The 13,464-nt window shown below is 38.7% G+C and overlaps 1 protein-coding gene across 13 annotated transcripts in view; it reads right to left on the bottom strand.

Moving 5' to 3' along the window:
* Positions 1-13,464, bottom strand: part of trioa (trio Rho guanine nucleotide exchange factor a) — a 110,895-nt gene that overhangs the window by 14,188 nt on the left and 83,243 nt on the right. For 7 of the 13 annotated variants that reach the window (XR_013190417.1, XR_013190419.1, XM_077195976.1 and 4 more), the window contains 17 exons: positions 10,067-10,189; positions 9,799-9,993; positions 8,965-9,080; positions 8,795-8,861; positions 8,519-8,628; positions 8,323-8,392; positions 8,149-8,238; positions 7,937-8,029; positions 7,746-7,857; positions 7,477-7,667; positions 7,296-7,397; positions 6,211-6,240; positions 5,941-6,092; positions 5,694-5,793; positions 4,129-4,372; positions 3,746-4,041; positions 2,827-2,997 (listed from right to left, as the gene is read on the bottom strand). Coding sequence is in view for 10 of the 13 variants with exons in the window: in XM_077195976.1 (XP_077052091.1) it covers positions 2,827-2,997; positions 3,746-4,041; positions 4,129-4,372; positions 5,694-5,793; positions 5,941-6,092; positions 6,211-6,240; positions 7,296-7,397; positions 7,477-7,667; positions 7,746-7,857; positions 7,937-8,029; positions 8,149-8,238; positions 8,323-8,392; positions 8,519-8,628; positions 8,795-8,861; positions 8,965-9,080; positions 9,799-9,993; positions 10,067-10,189 (2,262 nt within the window). In the remaining 3 variants the exon portion in view is untranslated. The remainder of the gene's footprint in view (positions 1-2,826; positions 2,998-3,745; positions 4,042-4,128; positions 4,373-5,693; positions 5,794-5,940; positions 6,093-6,210; positions 6,241-7,295; positions 7,398-7,476; positions 7,668-7,745; positions 7,858-7,936; positions 8,030-8,148; positions 8,239-8,322; positions 8,393-8,518; positions 8,629-8,794; positions 8,862-8,964; positions 9,081-9,798; positions 9,994-10,066; positions 10,190-13,464) is intronic. The other 6 variants (XR_013190418.1, XM_077195975.1, XM_077195974.1 and 3 more) reach the window with 1 other exon arrangement.

Here is a 13,464-nt window from a genome sequence, read left to right as displayed (position 1 = left end):
CTGGAAGCGCGATTCCTGAGCCCGCGGTTGAGAGGGCGAGATCTGATGCAGTGATGGCTGCCATGAGAGCCACGGCCGAGCGGCTGATGCAGTTTTGCAGTCTGTTTCGTCACAACATGAAATGCCTGTCATCATAGCTGCCAGGACCCTGTCTGATTATTTGTCGTGTCTAGTCAAGATCCTCGAAGTACCTGTTCGTCCTGTCTTGCCCTCAGTCCCCGAGCCTGCCGCCGAGAGCGCTGCACCCGAGCCTGCCGCCGAGGGTGCAGTTTCAGAGCCTATGGCGGTCACCGAATCGGCGTTCTGGAGCGTTGATTCTGGGTCTACCTCTGGGAGCTCTGTTCTTGTTCCCGCCCCCCTACCGCCTGATAATCCCCTTGTCTCCGTTCCACTACCTGCTGCGGCAGTCCCCGCTGTCTCCGGTCATCTGTTTGTTTCCCCTGTCTCCTATGTCATGTCTCATCCCCGGAATGTTTCCCCGTTTGTCTCTGTCGCCACTAGTCCCCGTACTGTTCCCCTGTCGCCACTAGTCCCCGGACTGTTCCCCCTGTCACCACGAAACCCCGGACTGTTTTGCCCAAGTCTCGTCCTCGTGTGTCTCCCTCCAAGCCTGCCCGGATTCTTCGTTCCCCGCCCTCATACAGTGGACCTAAGACCCCCAGCACACCAATCCACCCTGGACCACCCCCCATGAACTCTGTTATTCCTCCACCTCCCCTGCCATGTTTGATGTTTTTATTGTTCCATCCCAACCCTGTTATTATTTTTTCTTGTATGCCTTTATTAGTGTTTTCCATGTTTTGTTGGTTTTTATCCATGTCACGGTCTGTCTTGTCTTGTTTAGTTTCCCTTTGAGGAGTGTCTGGTAGCCGCTCCTTAAGGTGGGGGTTCTGTCATGAATCTGCCATCATGTCTTTTGATTTCTCTGGTCTTGTGGCAGAATCATGATAGACCCATGTTTTGTGTACAAGCACATGGCCTTTTGCTTGGGCCATGTGCTTGTGTTGTCTCGTTACGTAACCCCGCCCCCTTGTTATCCTCGTCTTGTCATTGTCTAGTCAGTTTCACCTGTCCTCGTCATTAGTGTTCCCTATTTAATCCCCTTGTTTTTGCTGTCCTGTGTCGGTTCATTGTGTCAAACAATGTATGTATCATTCTCCGTGCTTATCTTACCTGTCAGTAGTTTGTGGAAGGTCGTGTCGTTGTGAACATTTTATTAGTATTATAGTTTGTTTTCGTATAGTCTTGTCAGTCTAGGTTTCCCTGTCCTGTCCTGTCCTTATTTTGCCCCCTCGTGGGTTTTGTTTTCTTGTTACCAATAAACCTTGTGTTCATGGGTTCACCTCCTGCATCCCCATAACAGAGTGTTGACATATTAAAGTAATTAACCACAATTCACTTTGTGATTCAAGAAGTCTCAAGAACTACAAGTTCTTCACTAACAAAAACAAGGTTATTGAGGGAAAATAAAAAGAATGATTTTATGTTTTTTTTACATTTTAATTTAGAGTTAGATTATTTTAATATATGAATAATAAATTACTAATTTAAATATTTGTATGGGTATTTTCAAACATGTGGAATGTTTTTTTTTTTCTGAAACGGATTTAAATTGTTACAATGTTGCAGTTTCTTCTTAGCTCAGTTCATTTTAACAAAGTTACCAAAATTTGTTAACACAAGTTACGTACGAGTAAACTCTCATTGCTCAGAGCGCATTTTTTATGTTCCGGGATTCCGTTCATAGCGATCATCCGTCAGGATGGAGGGATAGACCAGGCTTTACTTGTAGCTGCTGTTATATTACCTCTTCATTTTGAGCAGGAATCAAGGCTTCGTTAGTACTTTAATGAGTCTTGGACAGTTCTGAAATGTGTTAATCTGACCCAATTTCAAGTAGGCATTTCACTTTATCTTTGCGGGTTAACTCACGATTCATTATGAGCAAAACAAACACTGCGGTGTTCATGCAATGGACGTAATTACCCATCATAGATTGTGATGCAGCTTAGTTTGTTGGTCCATTGAATCGGATTGGTCTCTCTCAGCAATTGCTGTTATCATATATGCCTAAACAAACCAAACTAAGGAAGAAAATGCACCAGTTTCCAAAACAAACGAGCCAGGTATGAAAAAATTTATGGAAGTTTGCTGAGGACCCCTAATTAAGAACCACTGGTCTAGATATTATTAAGCCATATTGCATTTACACCATTCCAATGCATCATGTGATTTGACAGAGATCTGGCTGCAAAATTGTTAAAAAATAGTTAAAAACGCTTTGTCCTTTCTTGCATTTCCTTTGATTACAAACTTCTCAGTAATGTTACTAGGGGTTAAGAGGGGGAAAAGCGCTCTCTTGGGCAAAGAAATTAGAAAAACAAGAGTAATCCAATTAAATTTGATACGTAATCAGAAATTGTTGATTAATTGTCAAGAAACACATTCCACCCTTATTAAATGTGATAAGAATCCAACCAAGATTATCCAAACGGCTTGCATGTTAATGCCAGTCGCATGGGGCCAAGATGACAAGATTCTTTATGATCAAGGTTAATATGAACAGAAAAACAGTTTTACAGTGCTTGCATTGTAGTCACAGTTACACAAGCTAGAACAGGAAAAGTGAAAGTCAGGACTGCATATCCCAGGAGGAGATAAAAGCGCTGGGATACAGAAGATTGAATGGGTTTGAGGATCTCTAATGAGGTTTAAAGGCTGGCAGTGAAAAAAATATATAAATAAATAAATAAATAAAAATTGTCCAAACTAGCGCACCAACCCTCCTCCTCAGTCCCTCGCTCTGCTGTATCACGAGCGGCTCACCTTGTCGTCCTGTGCGTCGGGCTGGAGGAGGCTGTGCTGTTGGATGGCCATGGGTGGAGGAAGAGGAACAGCATCGGCTCCTTCCTCTCCCTCTTCTTCTCCACAGCTCTGCATCCCTGATGATGATGATTTAGAGAGGGTGCCGCTGCTCAGACCCTCGTTACGCACCCTCTGTGGAGGATCAGGGACAAAATCATGAATTAGGTTACATAAACAGAAAGTCAGCTTTGAAAAGTATGGATAATATTGAACTAAACTGAAACAAGCAAAAACATAAGTGGTAAAGTACCTACTGAAAATGACTGCGTTTACATGCATAATGCGATTATAACTTGATTTGAGGAACATTGCAATAAAACTTTACCTCATTTACACAATACTTTTGTCATTTTATTAGTTTTTTTAATATTGCCATTTAGGTTTAATTTATTTTTATTTCAGTTTTAGTTTTTATTTATTTCTTGTTAATAATTTTAGTGCTTCAGTTTAATATTTCTCTTTTATTCAACTAATATCTATATATTTTTTCAGCTTTATTTCAATTAACAAATGTTTTTAAAGTTACCATGAATTCAAAAGGGACAATTCCTATTTTTTTAATGGAATATTGAACTATTGATAAAGTATTCACAAGTGCACATTTTTATTTTGATGACAGCGCAGCGACTTCTCTTCTCTGATGATGTTTACTGGCGCGAGGTCGGGGCAACTTGTCACCCACACGAGATCGACCAATAGCAAACCACAACCATCCAATCAATTCCCCATTAACAAAATCTCTACATTCTTTCCTGTCGTGAAGCCATTTTACTCAGATATACGTCACAATAAGGAAGAAAAGTTAACGATAATAACCCTGGTGCACATGTTAATGTAGTCAGTCTATACATAGGAAAACAAAAAAAGGAAGTGCTCCAACCTCCTCCAGAGTCTCATCCTGTGGCGTGGCAGCGCTGTCGTCCGAGTCTTTCTGCGAGCCTGGGTCAGCGTTCTTTCTGACGTCACGGCTCTTCTTGTGTTTGTGTGCCAGCTTCTTCACGTGGCCGTCGGCTTTACCACTGCTGAGTCTCCTCACAGGGCTGGTCAGCCATTTCCTTAATGTGTTGCCAGGGCGTTTGGGCCCAGGGGAGCTCTGGGAGCCCATCACATGACCTGGTTGCAGGGTGGCAGAGGAGCCTGGCAAGATGGCATCGTTACTGCACACAGAGAGCGCGTCTGGAAAAACACACAAAGATTCTGATGATTTTTTATCTAAAACAGGCTTGGGATGATTTTTGGCAAGTGTTTCAGAAATGTGCCCACCTTTGTGGTTAAAGATGCCCTCCATCTCCATGCTGCTGCGGGAGTGGGCGATACAGAGCGTGGCACAGGGCACCAGGCCCTCCAGGGCAGGGGAACGATCCGTGGTCCTCACCAAACACCAGTCCGGCTTATCGTGGAGCCTCTCTAGCACCTCCACTGTCTGTCCTCTCCGCACCGTCAGTTCATTACTGTTACCGGCCATGAAGTCATGGATGACCACTGTCAGCTCACAACCGCCTGATAACTAAAGAAAAAAAGAGACATGTTTTTAGTCATAGAGTTTGTCTTTAGACGAAAAAGCCCTTCAAATATTGTCAATATATGTTTACATACCATATTCATTCATTCATTTTACTATGCATGAAATGGTATAAAAAAGCATATAAAAATGAGTCTGCCACAGATCAAAAATATTTTTCCAACCATTCAGAAAAAACATAAGACATAAGAAACCATCAATTACATATAGTGCATTGTTAGAGCAAAAGCATATTAGCTACGAGTTACACATTCTTACGCAATTTAAAGTTCATGGGTGCATTTGCTTTGTGTGTTGACTGTGAAGATGTATTACATTTCTTACAATTTCTGTCCTTGTCGACAAAAAAAAAAAAAAATTGTCAAAAAAGATTCAGTTTTGTTATTGTCAACTAAAATAAAGATTTTCAGTAATTGGAATACGGCTAAAATAAAATATAAACATTAGATAAAAAACTTGAATAAAAATTAGAATTGTTGCCTTGGCAGCTAACTGCGATACAATAAGTTTGAGTACTAACATTATTATTATTATTATTATTATTATTATTTTAGTAAAGTTAAATATTTAAATAAAAAAATAAAATTGATATTAAAAGTGAAAATATAAAAATACAAGCAAATTCAAAATAGAGCTGCACGATTCTGGATAAATTGAGAATCAAAATTGTTTTTTGTTTCAAAAAGAGCTCACGATTCTGAACAGACTACTAAACAAAATAAGTAATTCACTAGAGGTTCTAAAAAAATGTTAATTGCGGCACTCTATTTAAAGCGTTTAATTAATCTGAATGAATTATTTTTAAAAAAACGGTTGAATAAATGATTCAATGACTCACTCATAGCCTTCACTTGTTTAAATGCTGGACGAATCAGCATTTCTGGTCGAATCTCTTGAATGTATGACTCCATGACAAATACATTTTTTTTAACATTAACTTAACGGTAACTAACGATGTAATTGATAATATCGTTATTTTAAGCGCCAAGTTACTTTCAAAAAGTGATGTTCTATTTTGAGCGCTTCCGTAGACATCAGTGTTTATATCCGAACAATAAACTTTTATCCTAGTACTTCAGTGATGATATGAATATTTGTAACAGAAATAATGACACTGTGTTTGTTACACAATGACGAATCATTGTAATTTAGGAATGAGATTGTGATATTTTAATGATTAATCATGCAGCTCTAAAAGAAAATATTAATAAATACTATAATAGATTATAAATAATACACTGCAAACATTTCAATAATTATATGGAAGAGATCAACTTGTTTTCATAGGCAAGATGTGTATCCTGACCTTGTCACTGTCCAGTGTGTTCTGTGAGGTCCTGGAGGCCAGTGAGATGGTGTCTGGCTGACTGCTGCCGTCACCCTGACTGTCCAGATCCTCTCCATCCCTGCACACAAACACACACAGGAAATTATCTCCTAGTCTAGGACTACAAGTCCTTACATTTCAGAAAGAACATCCAGCAACAGTAAAATGAAGCTGAGGGGTAAAAAAACCATAAATTTACATGTAAGAATAGAGAAGTTTCACTGGCCTGGGGGTGTATCTGCGCCCCTTGTGTTTGGATGTGGAGGCTTTGGGGATGTGGATGGGCTCCTTCAACGCCCCCTTCAGATGCACAGTACGCTCCTGAATCACTTCACGGATGTGCTTTATCCAGTCCTGTTTGTTCTCAATACCGGACGCCTGTGTTTATATGTGTAGAGAAAGAAAACAGAGAAATACACAGTGTTGAGTAAGAGTACACACTTCTTTTCTGTTCTATGGTGAACTAAGGGTGGGTTAACTGTGTGGCCGTACTCACCATGGATCCATGTTTGCATCCCTGACTTAGCTTCATTTGAAATATAGAAATATACAAGGTTTTACTGCTTTATAAAGTATCATATATCATACTACATGAGACAGAGGCCAGAAAGACAGGGACAACATTAATAAACATGTTTTGTGAAAATGTAGAGCCAATTTTGCCAACATGTTGTGATGAATGGTTTATGCATTAGTCATTGGCATTTGAACTTTATCAATACAGATAAAATCTAGTTAGTATATTATTAAGTGATTAATAACTATAATTTAAAACTACTTTTAAACCAAAAAAGTATATAAACTACTATGTGTGTGTGTGAATGTATATATACAGTATATATTTAAGCTGAGAACTTTTCTTTGGCTCATATGACATACAGTAAACCACATATAAGCTGACAGTAAATATCTGCAATTTTGACACATTTCACTGAAGAAAGTTTTAAACTGTAGCTTTAGCTGTAGCTTTTAACTGTAGTTTGAAAGCAGCATGCCGGAAATTAACAGCTACTGTGAGACAGAAGCCATTTGCAATGCACATACGTCACCAGCAACAGAGACTATTCTTGTTTTTTGTTTCCTTGCACTTTTTAACATGCAGTGAGAACCAGAGAAGCGAGTGGGGTTATAGGGATCTTCCCCTATAATCAGTGTCAAGGTTTGATACAGATTCACTTTTGTTTTTGCTAGCACTCTCTCAGCCTGAGATCTTCTATTTTAATAAAGTAATGTTAAATAACAACAACATCCACTGTGGCATGCTGTCCATTACTACAGAAAATAATAGACATTCTTCCCTCAGTTTGTACAAGCAAGCAAAAAAAAAAAAAAAAAAAACAGTTGCCCCATAGACTTCAATTGCAAATGCTTTTTTGTCAACCATTTCATTTTAGCTTGCTTTTACAAACTGGGATGGTAAATTATTTTCGTGCAAAGTCTTCGCACTGAACATGTGGATTCCACAAATATTCACCATTTTACTTATTAAAGTGCAAAGGGGACAAGCTACACAGAAATGCAGCATAGAAAGTTAGAGCAAAACACTGCCATGCTTTTCAACAGAGCAAGGGAGAGAGTCACCTTGAGAACAATCTTGTTGTCTGAAGTTGGGGTGCGTCCAATCCAGAGGGCAAATTTACATGGATCTCCTTCAACGTGCTCAGTAACGCCGAGTTCAGAGGTCTGCAGTCAGAACAAAGCATTTAAAACAACCAGATCTGCTGCAGAAAAAGAAACTGTTGTGCTTTACTGTGAAACTTACAAAAAGCTTGCTCTTGTAGATGTACTTGCTCCTGCCATTGGAGTCTTTAACCTCCTTGCTGAAGATCAGTGACATCTCGAAGAGGAACAGGTGACGTTCCCGTCCCTTACGGATCAGGGTCTTGGGATCCCACACCTGGAACGCCTCCTGCAGGATCAGTTCTCCCTGGGACTCGATGTTCTCGTCAAACCCTAAAGACATTCAGTGTAATAAGAAACTGTTGCATCCGCCTCACTTGTGTGTTTGCATGTCTATGAGTGTCCGCTGACCTTCCAGCATGCTCAAGTGCATGGCATCGTTGGCTCTCTTGGGAACACTTAGCATGACCTCCAGACCATCCTTGATTTCACCTTTGCCTTCCTCGCAACACGTCAGGAGCTCCTACAAACAATTGAATTACCACTGAGCTTTTAATCAAACCAGTCAATGAGTTTTCGGGATGAATCCCAGATATTTTTACCTTTAGGAGCAGCTGGTACTTGGTTATTCTCTGAACAGGTTTGATGAGGTATGATGAGATCGAATTGGCTAGACGATGCCTCTGTTGAATTTCCTGTAACAGGAACATCAATACACTTTCACAATTGGCATTCAAATTGGCCACTGGCAGTAAGACATGATGAATGTTCAAAATTAATGCAATACATTAATCATAACAGAAACATTTCTCACATCAAAATATCCTCCAGCATGCTCAAGAATAAGCTGAGTGGAGTCGGGTTTGTTCTTGCAGTAGTTCACGTACATCTGGAACTTATCAGCCTGCAGAAAACAAATACATGCATTTTAATGATCTGAAAGAAACAGATACAATATCAGTATTCAAACACAATTAACTCTATTCACCCAGGTCACAAAACAGTGGCCCACATCTTCAGGAAGCTGCTCGTACTTCTCCAGCTCTTTGAGGAATATACTGGCGACAGATAGAGACACAAAGAGGAGCGATACACATGAGTCACTTATGGAGGACAGGAAACTAACTGGATGCTGAACTGGAGGATCGATTCAGGCTGAAAGCGTTTGCGTTAGTGAAACTCACTTGTGATGGAACTCGTAGAGGTCCTGCATGTTACCAAAAATAATGTGCTCTTTGTTGACAATCCCTGGTGGGATCTCCTCCACGCCACTGGTCATCTCCCAAAGATATGTCTGGATGAATAAAGATTCAAATTGAGTGATTTATTTAAATCATAGTCTGAAGTAAGTGATGAATCATTTTTCTAATGTTTTGCTTAGAATTTTGCAGGACAATAGACCCTTGAATTACGCTTTTTTGACTGAACAAAAACGCACTAATATATACTAAAATACTCACGTCCATACACTCTCGCAAGTCTCGCACATATGTTTTTTCTGTCTGGATCAGCTCAGCCATGATGAAGCTATAAAAATGGAAAACAAACCAGAAAATGTAGATCTCTCTTCATCTAAAATGCAAGAATTTTTTTAATATTTCAGTGACCATTCACAGGAATTAAGACGTACTCCTTCCTGCGGGCGGACTTGCGCTTCTCTTCATTAAGCTCGTGGGCAGCATCTCTGAGTTTGACCTCTGACCCTGGAGCACTAGCTGGGATGATGTCCAACTGCAGGTCTTTACTCTGGAAACGAAAAACAACTTGGTTTAGTCCCACATTCTTCTGACTCCATCTTTATTGCAGGACTATTCTGACTGATTATATTTACAGTCATGCACACAAATATTCTGATATAAACTGGAAAAAGGCCATATTCTGATTGTGTGAGTGTCATGTAAACATGCTAACCCCCTCCCATAACGTGATCAAGTAAATAATCTGGTTTCTAGAAATCCGATTACAAAAGATGCCACATATAACATAGATGCCATAACAGTAATCAGAATTTTGGCTCATAAACACCTTATTCTGAATATCCACTGTAACAGGATATTCCTGTATATCTGTCCAAACAAAGTTATTTCTTGTTGTAAAAGGTTGTGTTATTAACAGTGTTTAACAGTTAACAGTTTTTTAAATGTATTATGAATGTGCTGATTACATACAGGAATATTCCAATCGCTGTGAATCTTGTAAAACTATTATTTGAAAAGTTTGAACATAATATGTACCTTATGAAGACTTAAGGTTTATGAACAATATTGATGCTTAATGCATTTTGCAAATAGTGATTGTATCTTAGATAATCTGCTAACAGCCTACTTCTCAATATAGAAATATAGGCCAATTGATGATTGGCAAAAACAAACTATTTGTCCAGATTATGGCTCTAAACCATTTGTGCACTCATGAAGATGTGGTATGATCAAATATCACACATTACGAGAAGAAAACAACATACTGCTTTGTTCGAGTCTGAAGAGATGCCAAGGGCTTTCTCGAGGGAAGTGCGATACTTGTCCATGCGAAGGGAGAAGTCTCGATAGCGTTTGTCCACGGCCGTGACCCATTTCTTAATCTCAGCGGCGTGGGAGTGGCCCTTATCGCAGAACCCGTCCGCTAACTGTATCAGCAGCTTCACACGTTCTTTGGTTTGCTGAGGACACAGGGACAGAATCAGCTTTGGGAACTGCAAAGTTAAAGCTTGCATCGCTGTGGTGCTGTTGTACCTTGGCTGTGATGTGGAAGTCCTCGTGCTCCTTCAGAAGCTCCTGTGTGTGATGGATGCCGGAGCCCGTGGAGGTGTGTGTGGACAGATAGAACTCGCCGGTGTCGTGGATCCACTCCAGAGCCTGGACAATGTGAAAGAAACACTTTAAAATACTGATTGTTAAAGTGTCATAAAACCACCCAGTTTTAGCACTGCTCATTCACACCTCAGGCCCTGTTTACACCTGCTATTAAGATGCGTTTTGGTCGATTGATGCAAAGTGGACAAAGCTGAATACAGGTGTAAACAGGGTCTAAAAAGTTGTGAGCTTGTCCACAAGTGGAAAACGCATTCGACCGGATTGCTTCAGGCGCGTTTAATTGTAAATTGTGTGAGCTTATTTCGTCCATTTGATCGAAAGATCTGAAAAAAAAAACCAAAGATACATTTGCCTGCACATAGACACTCCCCTCGAAGAAATCAGGACAGAAACGGTTGAAAGCGAACAAGAGAGACATTTATTCTCCAGGTGTAAACGGGTATGTCTTCCCCTCGTCTACATGTGATCCGATCTAACAAAACGCATCTTAATACCAGGTGTAAACAGAGCCTCAGATTTGAAAAAGACTCATGAAATGGGTGTGCAAAGCTGTGGATAACTGGGAGTGTAGAAGACATCATCAAATGTGTTCTGATAAATTAGTAGAAATATTAAAAAAATCTGCTTATAACTGCTTATGCTTATATTATAACTTTTCAGAGCTATTAGTCTATATGAAAAATGAGTAAGAAAAGGTCTAATAATATTTTCATTACGTTTACGAACACTACAATCTGTGAACAAATGACATACATTAGTTAAGCACACAAAGAAGAAAGGCATAGTTACTTTTTTGTCCATTCTTCTTTGTATTTTCGGTCTACATCATTGTCTTCGGTGTATCAGAATAATTCAACGTGTCATCGCGTTCATGATCACGCTGTACCAGTGTCCTTATTTGAACATATATATTTCATTTTAAAGACATGATGAAATATGTACGCACAAACGCTGCTGGTTCATGTTTGGAGCAGGAGAGTATGTGAAATATGTCCAGAAAAACTTGAAACACACTTGATCCGGTCAGGATATGAACTGTAATCAGTGTTGCGAGTGTGGTTAAACTCATCGTGCCGTTCTGCACAGAAACCCTCTCATACACGTGCTCTGCGTGTTGTTACTTATTAAATATTGTTACAGTCATATTTTGCATGTGTTGGTAATCAAACTCTAGCTCTGAGCGCATCGTGGAAAAAAGCGAACAACTCTTCTGTGTTACTGTACTGAGGAAATATACACTTATCACACATTTGTCTGAAGGACAACAGCAAAGCTCAATAGGCAAAGGGTGAACGAACAGCGATGAAGCGGGCTTATGTGATATTTGAATTCTCGTATGTAATGCAGGCTCGTGCGTATGGTTTCTACACATTTTCCATTTCAAATTCCCATAAATTTACCAGACCTCCCAAACGATTTTTAGACCATATTTAACATAAATGATTCACACCGCATTATTTTCGGTAAATAGTACAGTCATCTGTAAATATTTTTATTTTCCCTGTTTTTCATTGTTTTCTCAAAGTGATAACATGCGCTTGCATGATGAGAAGAAACCTAAAACGCTTTGTAACCTGCATATATTCACCTCTGACACATGACTTTGATACTTAGGCTGCTGTCACTTTAAGACCTGATGCACGGATAACTGTTTACTGTTATTATTTTCTGTGTGTTTGACTGTTTAAGTGCAATAAGCAGCGAGAAAGGACTCAATTTAGTACTGAGATGCGGATTTAAGAGCGGACACTTTGGGTGTGAGCATAAAATATGAGGGAATGAGTAAAATTATGTGCAATAAACGCAATCCCACGCAAATAAAACGAGTCAGTGAGGAGAGTTTGTGTGTCAAGATGAGAAAAATTAAGGAAAAAAAAAATGAGGAAAATGAGTATTGGAAGCGTTTTAGATATTTAAGTATAGATATTTATTGAAAAATCTATATTCTTGAAAACACTACATTGCTCTTAGTTTATTATTTCAGAAGCCTTTTTAAAAGACTATAATTGAAAAATGTATATATAATATATAAAATTCAACCGGCCAACGTTGCTAGTAGGAGCGACTGCATTTCACACCACTGCTGAAATCACCAGCGGGTGTTAATGACAAGCCCTGGTTTTAATAACTTTTTAATGGCATAATTATGCGCCGGCACTTTGCTTGAACTGAAAAACTTTAAAGAGTCAAAACTGTTTTTATTGTTTGAATTTATAATAAAATGGACAGATTTTGGAAGTTAAAACTTTGTTTCATATCAAAAGTAACTCAAAGCTTGGTGCGATTTATTGGATGGGAGGCACTACAAAGTTTTGTTTATTCATCAACTGAAAACAGCATAAACTAAAAGATTGATTCAAGGGATTTAAGAATTGATATTGGTTCATAAAAATTAGATTAAAATCGAGAAATTGATAATTATAAGCCTGTGTGATAGGCCTACATTCACTTTTAGACATTTTTAATTTTAGAAAACTGAATAGGGTCAATAGTCTGGAAACACAAATATTTTTTCATACTCTGATTTATTTTTCCATACTTTTCCAGACCTGGAAACTGCGTAGGAACCCTTCAAGCATTATCCAGCGCAGTAATTGTATTAAAAAAGTTCATTCTTATAAATAATGCGGAGAAAAGCTCAGAAACCGATTGCGTAGATGCGTTCACTCCATTCACTTTCTGACGTTGTTTCAGCTTAGCTTTTTTAAACCGTAAGAACGAAATGTACATAACTGTATTGTTAACCCTCTACTGCACGCATTATTATGCAATCATGTAAAAAAAATTTACAGTGTTTTTTTATATATAAAATAGACTCAAATTAACATTTTTTTTTTTTTTTTTTTTTTTTGGGGGGGGGTACTTTTGGGTGCGTTGCCATTTGGCAACATTGTGCGACAATGGAACAGCCTGATGCGTTTTCTCCCAAAATGACATGAAATTCATAGATGATTACAGACCTGTCTTTTAGAAATGAAATTGTTTTTATTATTTAAAATGTTTTCAAGAGCTTTGTGTACAAAATATGAAACTAATTTTCAAAGTATTATTTCAACAACATTTACAAAACATCTGACGCAAACTCATAAGAACTGTTCAGGTGAAACTACTCAATGTGAAACGATTATTTCAACAACATTTACAAAACATCTGACGCAAACTCATAAGAACTGTTCAAGTGAAACTACTCGATGTGAAACGCCTTAAAGCAGTTGTTCTCTCTGTTAAAGGTGGGGTATGTGATTTTCTTTTTTGACCATTTTTTCAAAATCACTTGAAATCCTATTCCTAACCCACTTACAGCCACTGAGTTAGAA

Source organism: Siphateles boraxobius, unplaced genomic scaffold, assembly GCF_051911475.1.
Source record: "Siphateles boraxobius isolate OS27281-9 unplaced genomic scaffold, OSU_SipBor_1 35, whole genome shotgun sequence".
Taxonomy (NCBI): Eukaryota; Metazoa; Chordata; class Actinopteri; order Cypriniformes; family Leuciscidae; genus Siphateles; species Siphateles boraxobius.
Note: the sequence above shows the minus strand (reverse complement) of the source record. Positions and strands in the feature narration are given on the sequence as shown.